This window comes from Lissotriton vulgaris, chromosome 1_1, assembly GCF_964263255.1.
Source record: "Lissotriton vulgaris chromosome 1_1, aLisVul1.2, whole genome shotgun sequence".
Lineage (NCBI taxonomy): Eukaryota > Metazoa > Chordata > Amphibia > Caudata > Salamandridae > Lissotriton > Lissotriton vulgaris.
In genome coordinates this window covers 762,343,078-762,363,232 of record NC_141685.1, presented here as the reverse complement: position 1 = coordinate 762,363,232, position 20,155 = coordinate 762,343,078, and the positions used below count along the sequence as shown (strand labels likewise).

Sequence of the window (20,155 nt, the reverse complement as noted above, 5' to 3'; positions counted from 1 at the left end):
ACGACGAGACACGCAAAGTCATGAACTCCATCCACTCAGGATCTCCGTCAGACCTGTGCCCACACCACGTATTCAACAAAGCTGACGCTGCCATCGCACCCCAACTACGGAAGGTCATCAACATCTCCTTCGAAACAGCAACGTTCCCGGAAAGCTGGAAGCACGCCAAAATCAGCGCCCTTTACAAGAAGCCCAAGGCGGACCCCCAAGGACCTCAAGAACTTCAGGCCCATCTCCCTGTTCCCGGCGAAGGTAATCGAGAGAATAGTCAACATGCAACTGGCCCGCCACCTGGAAGACAACACGATCTTGGACCCGTCCCAGTCCAGGTTCAGACGAAACCACAGCACCAAGACAGCCCTCATCGCCGCCAAAGATGACATCAGGCGCCAACTAGACAACAGCGAAACATCAGTTCTATCCTCCTGGGCCTGTCTGCCGCCTTCGACATGGTCTGCCATCGCACTCTAAAGACACGCCTCCTAGAAGCCGGAATCCAAGAGAAGGCCCTGGACTGGACCACGTCCTTCCTCTCTGGCAGAACCCAGAGCATCCACCTCTTGCCCTTCCGATCCGAGGCCAACAACATCATCTGCGGCATCCCCCAGGGCTCAGCCCGACGCTGTTTAACATCTGGCCTGCCATCACGACCTCAACATCATCTCCTACGCCGACGACACCCAGCTCATCCTCTCCCTCACCAAGAACCCGCACACCGCAAAAACCAACCTCCACAAGGGAATAATGACATCGCCGACTGGATGCAGAACAGCCGTCTGAAGCTAAACTCTGACAAGACGGAGGTACTCATCCTCTGACCCACCCCCTCAGCCTAGGACGACTCCTGGTGGCCGACCACACTGGGAGCAGCACTGACACCCACCGACCATGCACACAACCTAGGATTCATCCTCGACTCCTCCCTCTCCATGTCTAAACAGGTCAATGCCGTCTCCTCCTCCTGCTACAATACCCTCTGCATACTCCGCAAGATCTACAAGTGGATCCCAACCAAAACCAGAAGAACGGTGACACAGGCCCTCGTCAGCAGCAGACTGGACTATGGCAACGCACTCTACGTAGGAATCCCAGCCAAACACCTACGACGACTACATCCAAAAAGCCTCCCCCGACTGATCGTCGACTCCCCCCGCCGCAGCCACATCACCCCCCACCTGAGCGACCTACACTAGCTCCCCGTCGACAAGAGGATCACCTTCAAGCTCCTGACCCACGCACACAAAGCACTCCAACGCCGGGCCAGCCTACCTGAACAGCAGACTCAACTTCTACACCCCGACCCGCCAGCTCCGCTCCGCCAGCCTCGCCCTCGCCGATGTCCCCAGCATCCAACGAACAACCTTAGGCGGCAGATCCTTCTCCTACCTCGCCGCCAAGACCTGGAACACCCTCCCTACCCACCTACTGCAGACCCAAAACTTACTCGCCTTCAGAAGAGTCCTCAAGACCTGGCTCTTCGAGCAGTAGCGGCACCCCCTCCCCCAGCTCCTTGAGACCCTCACGGGTAAGTAGCGCGCTTTACAAGTACTCTGATTGATTGATTGTTTATCACTTGGATTATAGTTTTCTTGCAGACAAATACTACTAGGAGGAAATACTTTTTCTGTATGTTGTGGCAATCCCTGAAGTTTTGCCATATTTAAGGATTTCCTTTTCAGAAGTATCTTGAAAACCTATGTCTTTTTAGTCCAGATGTGTGGAAATAATGATACTAAGTTCTATGCTGGCCTATTCTTTCCCCCCAAAATTGTTTAGAGGGTTGGAGAAACATTCCATGGAGCAGGCTAGCCTAACCAGCTATGCTGGCTTAGTGCTGTATGTATGCAATTAAACCATGTTTCGTGGTTGGGCCTGCATATAATGTATTTTTTACTCTGATGTACACCTGTTTGCTTCTGTGGGAAGCTCATTCATGGAGTGCATTTTTAAAATGGTCTTAGTTGCATTTTAATTTACATAAATAATTAATCATGGGAGATAGGAAGGGAGACTCTGTGGATGGACTCTGGAATTGCCCATTAAACGAGCCAATAGTGGTAGTGCTCTCACACATTCAGGAGCCCAAATGATCCCAGAAACTACTTTTATGTGCAGCGCTGCTGCAGCAAAAACCATGCACTTTGAAGGAAAGCCGATAAGTGTGTTTTTACACCTGTAAAAAGATAACAAACAAACTTGTACAAGTGACTGTGAAAAGGGAGAGATTATGGACGAAGCAAGGTGGAGCAACATGAACAAGCATTTATTAGGAAATGGAGGACCTATGCGTAAAGGCAAAAATGTGTGCAGGGGATTTGAAAGTACCAGTGCATAGGGTTGTTCAAGAAATGCAGCAGACTCTTAAGGGAGATTATGCCTTTTGCTGTCAAGATACAGGGAGAAAACCTGTGCATGTGGTTGTGCAGGGGAAAGGAGATACAACAACTGTCCAGGACTCTTTTCAGATGCAATAAATTTGACCACAAATGTGTGGGAGAAATGTTCTACATGGGTTTGGACTGTAAGCTCCTCTGTTGGGGTAGAATGGTGTTTTTTCCAAACTATAGAACACATTCTTCTGCTTACTATTGTTCCTATCTCCGCAGTGGAACGCTACAACCCTCAGGAGAATCGTTGGCATACCATCGCCCCAATGGGCACGAGGAGGAAACACCTAGGCTGTGCAGTTTACCAGGATATGATCTATGCAGTTGGTGGACGGGATGACACTACTGAGCTTAGCAGTGCCGAGCGCTACAATCCCAGAACCAATCAGTGGTCTCCAGTTGTTGCCATGACGTCAAGGCGAAGTGGAGTGAGTATTGAGAGGCCTGACTCTTGTCTTCATAAAAGGCACTTTTTAAATTTTTTTTTTTTTTTACTGAGCGGACAAATCATGGTGGTTTTGCGCTGTTTGCAGCTCAATAATTTCTATATTTCTGTTATTGAAAGTGTCCGTTTTCGAAGGGCGAACGAAAAAAAATATTATATGCAATAGTCTGTTATACCTATCTGGACTTCTAATCCAAAATCTTCTGCAACAAATCTTCCTGCACAATTTTTAGAACAGACAGCTCCAGCCTGTTACTACGCCTATATATTGCTACTTCATGTAACTGACAAAGTAGAAGCCCAAATGGAAACGTTAATATACAAATTAAAAACTGTTATTGAAGCTGGATTTAAATTGGAGTTAATTGTAAGATCAAAACGTCTCATTTCTACACTGTAGAGAAACAATTAAGAAAAAGTAAGAATTCTTTTTTCTTGTGTAATGCATTTACCCTACTGTAGCCTCCTATGCAGTTTTGGCACACCTTCATACAAAAGTGCATTTCTCAACAAAACTCTTACCAAGCAAGCATCATAGTCCAGCTAAATCAGCAAATCGATTTCAGAGCTCCACAGAAACACCCAGTAAACACTTGTTAAATCTCACGCATACTAACTTGCCAGGCAATGCGCACTAATAAATAATTCTGAACATAAATGCAGTGGTGTGAGGAAACTGGCCTTTTCTAGGTTTACCACTACTTGTTGCCCCCATTTTGACCGCTAGGTACTGGCGTAACTTCCCTGAAATGCTCTTAACGGTTAATTGGCTTGTCCCCAATTGGCATAGCCTAACTTACTAGTGTATGGTACCAGGGTGTACCCAGGGCCTGTAAGTTAGAGAGTCCCCCAGGGACTGCAGCACGTGTTGTGCCTCCCTGAGTGGGACAAGGTAAAGCATGGCTCCCAGTCTGCCACTGCAGACCTGAAGGGCAGTTTTTAACTGCTAACTCAACTGCCATTTAAGGGAATGGCAAAGCCCGAGCCTCGCTTTTAAATAAATTAAATTCACCCCTAAGGTAGGCCTAATGAACCCTAAGGCAAGGTGTGTCAGAAAGTGGAGCATGTACGTTTACATGCTCCAACAGTGAAAACCTAGATTGTGGTTTATTATTTATTTATTTATTTTCCACACTTTCATAGACCTCATATAAAGATACAAATATAGTACACAAGGAATCGGAAGAATACAAGAGTTAATAATAAGTTACGAAAGAAAATTAAAACAACCAATCAAGGTACACAAAATAGTGACCAAAGCTCCTGTACATCAGCGATAAATACTTGAGCCAGGTTAATAAACAGAGATCAAAATATAAATCAGATCAAATGGTCTTACCATTCAAGAATTCATATAAGTTACAAACAGATCCCATATCTTCAACCCTAATTTCCATTTCCTTGCCCCCTTGACTGATTATAAGCTAAATTCCAAACTGGCTAATCTGTACATTTTTACTCTCGAAACTTCAAACCTGGGTGACTCGGGGCGTAACCAATCCCCTGCAAGGCACAGTCGGGACACAGTCATTACAACAAATAAAAACAATCAGTGTTTATACATAATACAGCCTTTTGAGACTGTCTGCCCCATCCCTAGAAGTAACAGAGCAGGAGAGATTTGAAGTGAATCCCCTAAAATAATAGATAAAAAGCGTTCAATATCACGTAAAAATAAATAAAATTTTACACAACTGAAAAAAATGTGTTCTATATCAGCATTTTCCGCCCCGCAACGGAAGCATTTGCCATTATACAGATTACCCCACTTTTTCTCCCGTGCTGGTGTGTAATACAACCTGAATAAAGTTTTGAAAAATTGTATTTTTAAATTCGCTGACATGAGAACTTCTTTAGATCTGACAATTGCATCTTCAAGTGGTATATCTGATTCATTCTCTTCCCATATCAATGCCCATTGTGAAGTATGTTTTTCCAGATCATCCTTTATACCTAAATTTAAGATTTTATACAACATTCCAATTTTACTCTGTATCCTTATAGCTTCTATGAACGGATTGGAAATCAATTTTAATTTACGTTTTAACAGAAAATCCCGAATTTGTAAAAACTTCAAAAAATGCGATTGTGGTAGGTTATAAACCCTTACCAGGTCCTCAAACTGTTTGATATTTCCGGTCTCATCATACAAATCTCCTAATAAACCTATACCTTTCTCTCGCCAGACCCTTACGGTCCTATCAAAAAATATGAGTGGGGGCAGTTTAGTCATACTCAGAGGAGTATAATAAGTAAGGTCTCCTACTAAATTAATTAATTTGCAGACTTTCTTCTAGGTTTTAAAGGCTGCTTCTACAGTCTTGAATCTGGTTCTCTTAAAATAGCTCCATTGTACTTCCCGAAATAAACTCCGATTAGTTTTGATTCCTAAAGCCAGGCGAAAAATGGAGCTAGTAGATCTGGTTGTTGTTAGATTACCTTCATCCACTCCACAAAGTAAGAAGGTAATTTTTTGCAGAAAGCAAACATAATAATATAATACAAAGTCAGGCACTGCTAAAACTCCCTTAGTACTTGGTAATGTCATAAATTTCATAGCTCTTCGTGGTTTCCCTGGAGCCCATAGAAATTTAGAACATAAAGCCTAAAGCTTCTGTAGTTTGGGTGCCGAAATTTCTAAAGGCATTGCTCTAAAGAGGTATAATACTCGCGGCAATATATTAATTTTTAAGATGTTTGTTCGTCCAATCAAAGTAAAGTGCAACCGTCCCCACCTCTCCAGAGAATCTGCAATATTACTATAAAGAGACCCCCAGTTTGACTTCACCACTGCAGCCATAGATGCCCGAATCTGAACTCCTAAGTACGTAGCTTCCACCACTACTCTTGAATCATCTATTGCTACTGTATCAGTACACACTATCTACGTTTTTGTGGTATTAAGCTTATATCCGGACATCCGTCCAAATTAACCAGCTAGCCATTCAATTTCCGTCATTGCGGCGGCCAGGTCCTCCGATGTTATCGCAATATCAGCCGCATATGCGAATACTGTGGTGGGGATACTGCGGACCACAAAAGGCTTGATAAGCCGACTTATAGAGAGCATTACAACAAATGGGTTAATATATAATGCGATAAGTAAAGGGAAGCTTGGACAGCCCTGTCTCGTACCTCTAGTAATCTGCACTACTTCTGAAACTAATCCCATTGATGCTATTCTCGCCATGGGTGATTTATATAAGGCCTGCAATGCAATCATAAACATTTGACGGAATCCCATACTCTCCATTAAGGACCATAAGTACTGCCATTCCACACGGTCAAAAGCATTTTCTGCGTCTAGCAGAATCAGCCCCAATGTACGTCTCTCTACCTCCGCTATACACAAGGTGATTACTTTGTTAATATGAGACACAGTACCCCGACTAGGTATAAAACCATGTTGATCTTGGGAGACTAGGGAAGCTATGACATTAGATAGACGGTTGGCTAAAATTTTGGAATATATCTTTCCATCACAATTCAATAGTGAGAGAGGCCGATATGAGCCCGGGAATTCTACTTCTTTACCTTTTTTACTAAGAACTACAATTGTAGCTTCATTCCTTGTCTTTGGCACCAGCTGCCTTCCCCATCGCCAGCGATTTGACCACATTTGTTAGCTCCTCCATCGTTATTGGAGCATCCAACATATCCACAGCTGTGGTATCTAGTTTAGAGAGCTCCCCAAATAAACCAGGGTTCAGTGGGGTCTTCCCACCTTGATCCGTAGTATACAAGTTGGAATAGAATTGGTGGAAGACACCCAAAATCTCTTTTGGATCCGACCTTAAAACCCCTGTATTGTCTTTTAGTGCAGTGATATTCCGACTTGATTTATTCATGCACAGTTTAAGAGCTAAAGATCTTCCCACTGATTCACCGTATTCATAGCAAATTTTCCTCTGTGTCAGATACCTTCTCGCATTCTCAGTACCCCAAACTCCCAGAATTTTTGCCCTTTTTCTGGCGACCTAGTCTTCCAACAGGGTTATATTGCCCTGAATAGCAATGCCCTGAGCCAGACTCTCCTCAGCCCTTTGCAGCTCAAGATAATACCTCTCCATCTCAGATTTAATTTTTTTTTGTTGAGCTATCCCGAAGCTTAACACCTCCCCCCTGAAGCTAGCTTTTTTTTGATCAAATTTATTTTATTGAGTTCAGCAGTGCAAAACATTACAGCATTCGGACAAAGTGAGCAGTGCTCGGGTGCATGCATCAAGGGTGTCGTACGTCTCCCGTAACCAGAAGCTTATGGGAGGGATGCCATGTGTCCATGTAAGCTAGTATGGCGGGAACCAAATCCAGCAGTGCATGCTAGAATTCTTATCCACCAACCTCCCCATATCCCCCCGCGCCCTAACAGTCCCCAACCCCAGACCCTTACTTACCCTCCCCCACCCTTCCCCTCTCGGTGTGTTCCGGTGTGCCCTTAGAGGTGGCTAGTAGGACTCAGTCTAGACCTTGCGTTCAGCTTTGGCCGTCGTGTCATGAAATTCTTCCGCCAACTTCAGAACCCTAAGGTACCTGGGGCAGGTAAGCTCCATAAATTCTTGGGAAAGCAGGAAAAGGAATGGCTGCCATATTTCTCTGAAGGTGTCGGATGTCTGCGTGAGCGAAGCTTGTATCCGCTCCATCCCCATAATGTACCACAATCTGTGTAGCCACCCCGTGTGTGTGGGTTTTCTTGACATGCCCCATAATGATAGGATGTGTTGGGTTGCTGCTCCTAATGCCAGTCCCATCTGCTTCCCCCTTAGTGATTTGAGTGGGAACTTGAGTCTGTTGGGGTGCCCTAGGATCGCATAAGCCGGGAAGCGGGGGATTTCGGTCTCGAAGTAGGTGTCCACATCTTTAAGCACCCCTTCCCAGTAGTCTTGCACCTCCACACATTCCCAGAGCCGGTGTAGCATAGTCCCTGTGTGCCCACAGCCCCTCCAGCATTTAGGGTCTCTACTCGGGTTCCCCTGGTGCAGGCGTTCCGGTGTCAGATGCCAGTAATAGGCAACCTTCACCGCCGTCTCTTTGCTGGCCGTGTTCCTAGCCGTGTGGTGGGCCCTATAATATACATCTTGCCATTCTTTGTCAGAGAGTGCGCGTCCCAGTTCCCTCTCCCAATGTTTCTGTCCGGCAGATCTCGTCGTGGGTGGCGGCGGGGATAGCATTGTAAACAGTTCGGTAATTGACCGGGAGTCCGACGTTTGTCCTAATCCATCGCTCGTATGGGGTGAGACGACGGCTAGCCAAGGGTGCGACGTCCTTGTGCGTGAGCCAGTGCCTGAGTTGAAAGTACTGGAAGCGGTGCAGCTTATTAAGTGCGTAATCCGCTGTCACCGTGTCCCACGCCAAGAAGCCCTGTGTATCGAACAAATGACCCGCGGTGCGGCATTCAGACTGCCGCCACTGGGAGAAAGAGCCCGGGGGCATCCCGGGAGGGAACGCCGGGTTGTCAAGCAGGGGCGTCATAGGAGATGGAAAGGATGTTAGACCCCTAGGGACTGCGGTTGCATCCCACACCTGGAGAAGCGTCCTAGTGATAGGTGATTTCTTAAGGTAGGCTGGTCTGTTCGGTCGCGCCAGTAAGGGAACTTTCCAGAGGGGCGAGCCTGCCATAGTCCTGTCCTGAAATAACCAGTGCTTTTCGGAAAGGGGTCGGAACCACTCTAGGAGATATCTTAGCTGTGCAGCCTGAAAATAGCGCCTTAAGTCTGGCACACCCAGTCCCCCTTCATCCGTCACCGGCGTGACCAGATCGCGCTGCAGCCTGGGGCGTTTACTAGCCCATACGTATTGTTGCAGGGTGTCCTGCAACTTCTTCAGCATCCCCACTGGAGGGGTGACTGGGATAGTCTGAAACAGGTACAGAATCTTTGGCAGGAGGGACATCTTGACGTCCGCCACGCGGCCTAGCCACTAGAGCTGTTGTTGTTTCCATCTCGAGATGTCACTCTGAATGCGTGCCAAGAGTTTAGTGTAATTTAGTTCGACTGTCTGGGCTGTCGCGGGCGTCAGTTCAATCCCCAGGTACTGTATTGTGGTTCGAACTGCTAGCCCCTCAATGTGCAGTGTCTCCCTGTTGGTGGGACGGGTGTTGCTGCCCAGCGGAAGGACAACGGATTTCTGTATGCTCATTTTGAAGCCCGACACTTCCCCGAATTTATTCATTTCTGACAGGAAGGCCGGTATCGAGACCCTGGGGCCGTCCACCACGACAAGTATGTCGTCTGCGTATAGACTTAGGGTCTGCTCTACTCCCCCGAACCTAACTCCCGCGATATCTTTGTTGTCGCGAACGCGCTGGGCGAACGGCTCGATGTAGAGGGGGAACAGTAACGGCGATAGCGGGCAGCCCTGCCGTGTGCCCCTTCGAATGTCGAACGGCTTGGAGCTGACCCCGTTGACTTTGATCGTCGCCCGGGGTGACGCGTAACAACCGGCCACCCAGGCTCTGAATCGGGCGCCCACGCCGAACTTCGCAAGCGTGTTGTCCAGATATCTCCAGCCGACCCTGTCGAACGCCTTCTCGACGTCGACCGAGAGCAACGCCGCCTCCGAGGCATTGAAATTAGCTTTGCCTATAACGTGCATTAGGCGTTTAATGTTGTCCGCGCTCTGTCGGTGGGCACAAAGCCCGCCTGGTCTGGTTCTATTATGCCTGGTAAACATTGGCCTAGGCGCGAGGCCAGGATGCCCGTAAATAACTTCAAACCAAGATTGAGGAGCGATATCGACCTGTATGCTGCACATAGAGATGGGTCGTTGCCTGGCTTCGGCAGGACTATGACCTCTGCCTCCAGCATCTCTTGTGGGATCGAACCCGGGCCCCCAAAGGAGTTGAATAATTTCGTGAGGACCGGCGCCAGAAGAGGGCAAAACCTCTTGTAGAAGCCTGCCGAGAAGCCATCTGGGCCCAGGACTTTTAGAGGTTTGAGTCTGGCGATGGCTGATACAACCTCCTCCAGGCGTATAGGGGCATCTAACGCAAGGGCGCCCGCCTCGTTGATAGCGGTGACATCCATGGTCTCTAGGTAAGCCTTCCCCGCCTCATCTTCCAAGGCTGGGTCCGCCGCATAGAGCTGTGCATAGAAGGCTCTAAATGCCTGTGCTATGCGGTCGTCGTCCTGGACGCGTCTCCTCCGTCCTCACGGATGACTGGAATCTTAGAGCGGACAGTTTTTGCTTTAAGCTTGCTAGCCAGCAGGCGGCCGGTCTTGTCCCCACCCACGTAATACGTGTGGCGGAGGCGGAGGGCCGCATATTCCGCCCTGTCCAGATCCAGGCTCGCCAATTGTGCCCTGGCCGCCTTCAGTTTGCGCCAGATCCGGGGGGCGCCCGTCCGGCAGTGAACCCTCTCCAGCTCTAGCACCTGTTCCTCCAGCTCTCGCCGCCTCTCCCTCCACTCCTTATTATCCGCCGCTGCGATCGCCATGATTTCACCCCGAAGAACCGCCTTGAGCGCCCCCCACACCGTCGACTGAGCCACCTCCCCTGTGTCATTGTGATCCAAGTAGCTGGTGATGCTTTGGGATAACTGCTGTACCACCCCTTTGCGGGAGAGCAGGCTTTCTCTGAGCCGTCATCTACCCCTGCGTGGAGGCGCGCGCGGGACCGTCAGTTGAAGGACCACCGCTTCGTGGTCAGATAGTGCTGCCGGTGTGATGTCTATATCCCTTATCATAGGAGTCAGGTCCCTCCCCCCCACCAAGACATGCCTCGTGTCCCCTGCCAATGCATCGGATAACGCCCCCTTAAGGAAGGCCTCTTGCTTGGTGTTGGGTGCATAAATAGAGCCGACTGTGAACGACAGGGTACCTATGTGAACAGTGGGTGCCAAAAGTCTACCCTTGATTTCCGCCACCTTGCTCCCCACCCGTCCTTTGAAGTGTCTGGCTATCAAGATGGCCACCCCAGCCTTTTTCTCAGTGGTAGCGGAGTAAAATTGATGGGGGGAAGGCCCTGGCTTTCATGCGATGCCAGTTTTTCGCTAGTAGATTTGTCTCCTGTAACAAACAGATTTCAGCCCCAGAGTGCTCGAGGAATGAGAGGACCACCCTCCTTTTGACTGGGTTATTGAGCCCCTTTACGTTAAGGGAGAGGACCCTAATGAATTCCTCAGCCATAAGACCGTGTTTGTCCTGACTGCCCTTGACCTAGCCCCAAGTCGCCTCTCTTGTCACTGCCTGTCGCCTGATGGAATCGAACACACCGAGCCCTTAGTCCTAAACCCTCCCACCCCACCCCTCCCCCCCCCCCCGAACCCCAACCTGAAAACCCCAACATGTGAACATTGTCCAAGGCCTAATCGACAACAGTCTAGGCCTGTGGTGTAGTCTCTGAGAATGGGAAAGCGTGGCTGTGGCGGACCTGGAACCCCCGTCCTGCCTCCCCACGGCAAAAGTGCTATGTGACGGTCAACCCCTTTGCTCTAGTCCTCTCATGGTCCGGCGGTTGTGTCTGTGGTGACCTTCTGTATCGCTGCCACGAGCTCGCTTGCCACTGTCTCCGGGTCCGGCTTGAACCCCTTCTTGGGTGTTCGACGCCTACCCACTGTCTGCTAGCCGTCCGTTTGTGACCGCGGAGAGCGTGACTGAGAGGGCCGCTGTTCGGAGCCATCTTCTGACCCCCCCTCCTCCATAGGTATGCCTAGGATGGCGCACGTGTCCCTCAAGGACCGGAGTTGGTGGAGTGCCCCATTCCATTTGAAGACCAGTCTGAAGGGGTGCCCCCAAGAGTATGGGACTCCCTTGTCCTGTAGGAAAGTGGTTGCTACCTTGAACGCCCGCCTCTTCTGTTGAGTGATCGTGGACAAGTCTTGAAAGAGTTCTATCGTTTGCTCCTTGAAGCGGAGGGGTTGTTTCTGACGTGCCGCTTTCAAGATGCGCTCTTTGAGGGGGTAGTCGGGCAGGAAGGCCAGGATATCCGGGGGGGGGGGGGCAGGCGATTTACGTGCCAGGCCCACCCTGTCGGCCCTATCGATTCGTATCTCAAAGTCCTCACACTCTCCTAGGACTTCTCGGAACAGATGCTGCAGGTAGGCTGTGACGTCTCCCCCTTCCGCTTTAAGCGGCACGTTCTCCTCCATGTGGGCCTGGAGGTCTGTCTGTTGATCGTGTAGTCTGAGGATTTCCTGCTGCAGCTGTTCCACCTCCGCACTTCTAGCTTGGTCCGATGGTTCAACTGCAGCCACTCTCTCGCCTATTTCGTCCACATCATGGCGTAGCTCTTTGTAGCCCCCGCCATGTCTTGCCTGGGGGTTTGAATGTCCTCTTTGAGAGATGCGAACAAAGCTACCATAAATGATTTTGTGGCCGGTGCGTCCCCCTCGTCCCGCTCTTTGTCTTTAGGTTGGCTTGACGGCAGTGGTTTATCAGGGGTCTTGTTCCCCTTGGGAGTACCTTTCGCCAGCATTTCGGGGATGGTGCGCCCTCCCCTGCGGTTTGTAGAGGACATGTCCCTTTTTCCCCGCCTCTGGCGCCCCCCCCCCGGTCGTAGGGCCCCTCACCGGCTCCAACGACGGATCCAAGGCGCACCCACCCGGCTAGCTAGTGTGGCCTTGTGGCAAGGCCTCTGGTTCTCAGCGTGTAGATCCGTTGGCGGGTGTTGTATGCGCTACTGTGGCAGGCCGCCGTCTGCTCCCCAGGCCTCCCCGGGCGTCTCCCAGGCCAGAAGGCAGGTCCCCGATGGCGTGACCTCCGTGTTCTCCGCTCGCCGGGGTGGCCGCCCCAAACTCGCCCGCTTGTGTGGGCCTCTCGATGTGATGCTGCGTGGGGGGGGGGGGGGGGGGGGGGGTTGCTAGCTGTCACCGGGCCCGGAGTCCGGCAGCTCAATCCGTGGCCCTGCTGCGAGGCCCGTGATGGAAATCGGCCTCCCGCCCCGCTGCTCCGTGGGGGTAGTCCAGTCCTGCGCCCCCCCCCTCCCCCGAGAACCGGCTCTCCAAGCTCCGGCCGCCCACTCCTCACCTCAAGTAATGGATCCTCTGGCTCCGGCAGGAAGGCCCAAGCCTGGGCCTCGCGTAGTGTGCGCCGCCTCTTCCGCCGTCCACCGCGCCGGAGGCCCTCGAGCCGGCGCGGGTCCGCCTAGGCCGGTCCGTCGCCTCTGGTCCGCTGGGGCCGATTCGCCCTGGGGTGCACTTCCGCTGCTGCGAGGTGTATGGCAGGTCGCGGCCGGGGCCTGTGGTTCGTCTCCGCCGGCCCGCCGCCTCCTTCCTGCTCCGGGCCTGGGACAGCAGCAATCTTCGGCCAGGGATGTTCCCCCCGGCCGCCTGTGCTCTCGAACGCGGCCAAAGGTTGCTGCAGGGGGTCCGCTTGCTGCGGAACGCTGTTTCCGCCGCAATGGGGGTATTTTCAGCGCGGCAGGCTCTGGCTATGGGGGATTGGGACGAGGAGCTCCGTGTGGTTGCGTCCTCTCAGGTCGCCATCCTGGCCACGCCCCCCTGAAGCTAGCTTTAAATGTATCCCACACTATATTGATGTTGGCAGAGTCCCTATTATGTTCAAAAAAATTCCTTTAACCACCCTGACATATTATCTATAAAGTTATCATTCAAGTACAACGTCCGGTCAAAGGAAAATCTGTTAACAGTACCCATTGTCCCCCACCCAGTGAGTATTAGAACGATAGGTGAGTGATCTGATGCAATTTTAGGATAAATTTGCAATTTAGCATTAACTAAGTCCGTAATACTCATAAAAAATTAGTCCAACCTCACTTTGTTTTTGTGTGGGTGGGCATAAAAAGTGAAGCCTGGGTCTGTGGCAAATAAAGTACTCCAGACATCTACAAGGCCATAGTCCTTTAAAATGTTAAGAAGTGCTCTGCACACCTGTGGTTTACGACCTTTATACTTTTTTATCCCGCCAACAATATCTTGAACAGTTAAGTTAATGTTCATATCCCCGCAAATGATTAAGGGGGTAGGCCAGGTTGCAAGTTCTATATGGAGCTCCTCCAAAATTGCTGGAGTATCTAGGTTGGACCCATAAATATTGCATATCGTAAAGGTCCTAAATCGCCCTCCACATTCCACTATAGCCCATCGACCCATTTTATCTGCTAGTTTCCGTTTAAGCTTAAACATATCTTTTTTTAGCCAAAATGGCGACCCCCCACTGTCATTCCTGCTTGTTGTGAAGAGATCAGAACAGAGAAGCCTAACTCTGCCAACAGATGATGCTTACTCCATGGTAAGTGGGTTTCTTGGACACAAACATCCGGTGACACATACCGTAACTCAGCAGCTACCCTCCTCGTTTTATTAAAATTATTTAACCCGGACACATTTAACGAGCAAATTTGAATATCTCTAGCCGCCATATTGCCCTGATAAATCTCCCATACAGTATTTGTCGCAAATGCACAATGCCCCGATCAGAAATAAACCATCTTTACTGCAGCGTTTAAAGCTCTTTATTAACTCTTTTTGTTAAATTATTTTTCTCAACTGAAAGTGTGGATTTTTTCACCCCTTTTTCCCCGCCACCTGAATCATCCATACCTCCCTTATCCCCTAATCCCAGCACCCCCCAATACCCCCGCCTTTCCAAATAACGAGGCTTTAGGACTTATGTTCCTGCAGATGCCAGCTGATTGCACCTTCTCCCACCCACAGGCTGTCTGAAACCATAAAGAAGCCTAAGGAGTTTCCTATCATAAAAATAGGAGAGACGGCATATGCGAGGCTACAGAAAAGAAAGACCATTATGAGCAACTCTTGAATTACTTGATTTCACCCCTGGTACCAGACAAAAAAAAAGGAAAAAAAAAGAAGCAATACAAGTCAAAGGTGACAGCAGGATTGCCTATAAAATTGAAGACTGATACTACAAAAATAATGCAGTCCGCACCAAATTATAGCCTATGACATTGTTACAATATTGGCCAGTATATTCTTAGAATCTAGATGCTGTTCAAAAATTCCTTGGCCGATTTCACAGTATTGAAAAATTGTGTGCGCTCCTTATATATAGTCTTCAATTTCGCCGGGTTCAGAAGATACGCTTGTGCCCCTTTGGCTTGGAGCGGTGTAATTAGTTGGCGAAGTTGCCACCGATTTTCCATCGTATACTTGTAAAAATCCGGGGTAACAAAAAATTCAAAGCCTGGGCCAGCTCTCAGTTTATCAGGTCTAGCAAGTCTGAAGACATCCTCCCGGGCTAAGAAACTGTTAAAGGAAATTAGCAGAACTCTGGGTCTCGCGGAGTCACCCCCACCTAAATTGTCATTGGACTGGGCAGCTTGACGACGAATATTGAATGGGAAAGGATGTACTCTTTCAATTTCCCTGTCCCAGTCCCATTTACTTAGTTCAGGAAAAGCGATCTTAAATAAGTCCACTATAAATTTCCGTGTGTCCTGCCCCTCTTTTCCTTCTGGAACTTGGAGAACCCTCAGATTATTGGGACGCGCTCTATTTTCAAAGTCTACCAATTTCCACTGAGTATCCTCTTTTATCCCATATAATGCATCTGTTGCTCCTTTCTGTTGCTCAACCATGTCTTCTAAGTTTGAAATACCATTCTCAGCCTCGTTAAACCTAGATGCGGAGTCTGCTTGCGATTTCGTAATACGCCGAACCGACCTCTGAAGCTTACGGCATAGAGTTCGAACCCTCTGAATCTCTGCCCTTGTCTCGTTGCGGAGGGACATTATAGATTTATAAACCAGAGCTGATGATATGTCCGCATCCGCTACCTCAGAAGGACCCTCCAGAGATTGATGTTGAGTCCCATCTTCAACTCTAGTAACTGTGTGTTTCCCAGAATTTCTTCGAACGGTAGATAGGCTTCCTTCAACTATATCAATAGTCATCTATGCTGACACAACTGGCTGGGCTCCCCCCTTCCATGCTCATATGCTGGGCATATTGCATAACTAAATCCTCAGAAGAAGAGGGTAATGACGTTTCCGACATTGAATAAAAGTCACCAGAATCCGCATCATTTTGCAAAAGTTGGGGATCCCCCCCCCCCCCACAATTTCCTGATAGCAAGGGTACAGTATTCTCACCTGGAGTCTCTGCCCCCTTTTGTTGACTCCTATGTACATTTTCAGTGTTTCTTCTGTTATTTAAGGAGGCAGTCTCCTCCACATTCAGCCCTGCCACTGCTTTTGCGGGTACCCCTTTAACTTTCTTTCCCTTGTGCAGATGTGAAAATTGCAGGTATGGTTTTAGTCTTCTCTGCCCTCCCTTTTGGTTTAACATTGTCCGCATTGCCTGTGAGGGGGTAATCGCGCTTCTGCACACCTCCGGGGGGGGGGGGGGGCACCATTCTCCGCTTGCTTCTCCTGGATCCGTGGCTTTCCCTTTATTCCCTTAGGCGGCATAGTGAAAGTTTGCACTCCCGTCCACCAGTTCACAGCCGTTACCTTCGCTGTGCCGCTGCTTTCTCCCCAGCCGGTGAAATCAGTTAACGCGGCTCCCTGCAGCTGGGAGAGCCACAAAAGTAGAAGCAGAGTGAGAGTTTATACGCTGTACTTTCCTTCACCCCTACCGCATCGGTAATGAGCGCTGCTCTCTGCAGCCGATCGAGCCGCCAATGTGAAGGGAGCGAGGACGTCGGCGTACACAGGTCCTTGTATGCCGCTTCGGAAGCTACACAACGCTGGCCCTCGGTCCTCCGTTTGTCGAGTAACCGCACTTCTCCACACCAGCCGCCCTTTACACCTCGGATCTCCGTTTGTAGAGTAGTCTCACTTCTCCACACCGGCCGCTCTTCGCACCACGTCTCCCCCAACGATGTTCAGTGAGCCTGCAGGTGAGTTGAGGAGCAGTCAGCTTACACATTCACTCGCGTGGGCGCCATCTTGCCTCCTAGATTGTCGATTTTACTGTGGAAAGGCTAGAATTCCCGTTGACAAGTACAGAGTTACATACTGATACCTCAGCCCTGCTAGCGTCTGCATGGGACTAGTAAAGTTGGTATTGTAACGGATCAAAAGAATCCGTGCATTAAATCTGATTTAATGGTTAAATCCAATTTAATGTCATTGGTGGGCAAGGGGAAACTGCAACTAAAGTGGCAATTTCTAGTGCTCTTTTATTGTTGTACTTTGGGTTCTGTCCTGCAGACAACGAGGGAGCTCTGGATGCCAAGAGAAGGGTTCTGCCTTCTTGGGAATGGGCAGAATTGTCCACTCACAAAGCATGGTGTTGCACTATGAAAGGGGCATGATTATATGTTGACTTTGAACTTACGTAATCAAAGATCTCTTCTCTAATTTTAGACAATACAGGGGAAATGGTCTGTGCGTGCATGCTTCATATTTGTATATGTGATAGTGTCACACCACCAAGAGTTTAGAAAACGAGTAATACCAATCATTACAAAGTAGTGATTAAATTTACATTGGTCCTGAAGAAATTCTGTTGACCCTTCGAGGCATATAGAGAGGCTGAAACATGGTGACCACCCGATGTTTTTGACCATTATACCCAGTCGCATCACTCTTTTTTAACCTTGTCAAAGGTCCTCAGATTACAGACAAAAGGATCCAGAAGGCAATTTTAAATGATACAGTCCCACTAAGAAAAGTGCTCCGCTAAATAACTGTGTCAAGCATACCCTCTTACACTAGGTGCAGTGGGTGAGGATCCGACTAAGCATTCCACGGGTGTTACCTGTGGGTGGGGATCCTACAAAAATATCTAAGATACGCCAAGGTCTCACTAACGATAGTAGCAGAGAGGACAAGGTGAATAAGGTTAAGCCTCCAAGATTGTTTAGATTGTGGCTCTAATGGTGCATCATGGGATAGACAGATGCCACACTTCCCAGGAATTGGTTATCAGGAGGGAGGGAACCTGGTAGCCAACAGGCTACGAACCATATCCTACCCTGAGGGCATTTTATGTAGATAAATAGGTCACCCTTGGCACCCAGAACTCCGATATTAGGTAGGCTGGAAGAAGGGCTTCCCTGATATACCGTGGAACCAGCAAAGAGAGGCTGTACCGGCGTGAACTCACCTGCTGAACCTGGGGGCTAGCAAAGGATAGGGGCTGTGTCCTGCTTGAGGGGAAGCCATCTCTAGAGTGTAGCCAAAACCAAGATACTCCAAGGGTCAGTGAGCTGGCCTCCTGTTCAGAGCACAGGGGCACAACAGCGGAGAACCTTGCTCGGGCTAGTTGGTAGCCTAGAGTATTTAAACCGCCACAGTGCAGCACCAGGGACCAGGACCCGATGCACAAAATTGCTCCCGAGTTCGCTGAGCCCAATAGTGTCATTGAAGTGCAATTGGCACCCCCAGAGGACGAGTTATCAACCCAAGAAGAATTGGCCTGTGACCGCAGTACCAGGCGACCAGTAGTCCAATGGCGACTGTAAAGAGAGAACTTCCAGGGATGTCGATCCTGTGACCAGGACTCCCGTTGACCGCATAGCATTCACAGCATCCGTTTGAACATTTCAAATTCCTTCATCCCTTGAGTCAGGACCATTTCCATAGGAAAGCAATGCAACAAATGAAAGTGCCTGGAACGAACTGGCTACTTCTTCACCTACTGAAGTAACTGGCCCCAAGGACCTAGCTGGTCACCCTGACTGGCTCACTCATTGGTGGCATACATTGACTTTAAGTAAGCGCATTCCAACCAGCCAAACTTTTTGGTGAAAACGTTTGTGTCAAATTTGTTGAATTTACCAATACTTTGCGGTTGAGTGAAAAAGTCTGATTTACTATACTTCCCTCTATATCCTTCGGTGAATCTTTTTCAATGTGTTTAAAAATAGTCTATTTTAATAAATTGGTGTCAGATTTATTTGGCATCTTATCAATTTCTTCAAATGTTTTGGTGCTGTTTAAATATCTTACACTTGTTCCTTTGTGTAAGCCTTGTTGCTCAGAGCCACAGCTACCCAGGGTTAAGCTGAGTGTTTGACAAATGAAACCTAAGGGTCCTAAAGGGCTTGGTAAGTGTATTACACAGTGCGATTGCACAACCACACCATGTAATGCACTCCATTTCTACACACTTCGTTAGACCTTGTACTCCTCAAATTGTCAGCAAATGAACCTAAAATATTACCTCAAAACCTGGATGAGATGAAAAAAGGACCAAAATGGCACAGCAAACCCATTACAATGGCAGAATGTGTGCTATACTAATGTGTATACATTTGTCTTTTTAGACCTTCCAGACTACGAAACTACATATAGAGAAAGTCTGATGCTTTCTAAACCACTTCAGAACTGCATCTAAAGACCAATTGTGTTTAGCCAGTGCATTCATTAAATTGTTATTTTAACACGTCTAATGTTAACATGATTGTGGCCTTTAACTTTACATCCGTGCATGATTTTTTGGGCTCTTATTCTGAATACAAATCACTAACAACTGAGCCCAGACCTTCTTTGTGGCTCCAAATTGGGCTAGAATAATGTGGGATCTGAAACTACTGGGTATGAGCATCTGTCTGCCAATGAATCTGCCCCTTTGGGAGGATCTTCGGTTGCAACAGCAGGGAAGGGTCTTGCACCTGGTCCTGGACAACCTGCACCTCAATGCATGGAGATTGAAATGCATCAGTTGATTCCATGTGATCTCCTTTCCAGACGTCGTGGATGTTTACTGGGTAGCTAGGCGGCCTTCCACAAATTCTGTGTACCACTGGGCGCCGGTTACAAGTTTGAGGCTTGATGCGACAACCACCAGATAGATCCTTTACAAGGCAAACTTTCCAATATTGTTTATTTACGTTTGGCCCAGCAAGGACTTGCTCTGGGTGCTGTTAAAGTGTACTTGCTGACTCGAATCTGCTTTTTACAGTTGCTGGATCAACCATTTTTTATTCAAATCACCTGTTGTCATGAAGTTTCTTAAAGGTGTAAAGCATATGTTTCTGCCAAAACACTTTGTGATGCCACTTTAATTTGTGTCTCACTTTTTTGATGTGCACCCCCTTTGAGCCCACTACAGCTTTTGACCCTAAAGACAGTTGTTTCAGTGGCAAAAACGTCAGTTTATCGCGTAAGTTAGCTGCAGGCACTTTTGCTCCACCTGCCTTATTTACTCACTCTCATACTCTCAACATAATCAAACGCTCAGAAGATTCTTTGCCTTTATTCCACTTCCTGTGAGGAAAACAGTTGCTGTGGCACTCATCTTGTCACAACTAGACTACTGCAACAGCCTACTCGCTGGAGCAAATAAGCAGGTGCTCAAGGGATTACAAGTGGAACAGCATGCTGCCGCTACTTATCTTTCGGCCAAGTTCATCCCCTACACTACTGCTAGGACACTCGGATCCTCATCTGCAAATCTTCTTAAGCCCCCATCCCTCAGGTGCAAAACCAAAGGAGGAAAATCTGTAGCAGCATTGGG

At 48.7% G+C, this 20,155-nt stretch overlaps 1 protein-coding gene across 2 annotated transcripts in view; it reads left to right on the top strand.

The window, feature by feature from the left end:
• KLHL20 (kelch like family member 20) overlaps positions 1–20,155 on the top strand; it is a 213,216-nt gene that overhangs the window by 153,320 nt on the left and 39,741 nt on the right. For both annotated transcript variants that reach the window (XM_086955756.1, XM_086955767.1), the window contains one exon: positions 2,607–2,815. In XM_086955756.1, the coding sequence (XP_086811882.1) occupies positions 2,607–2,815 (209 nt within the window). The remainder of the gene's footprint in view (positions 1–2,606; positions 2,816–20,155) is intronic.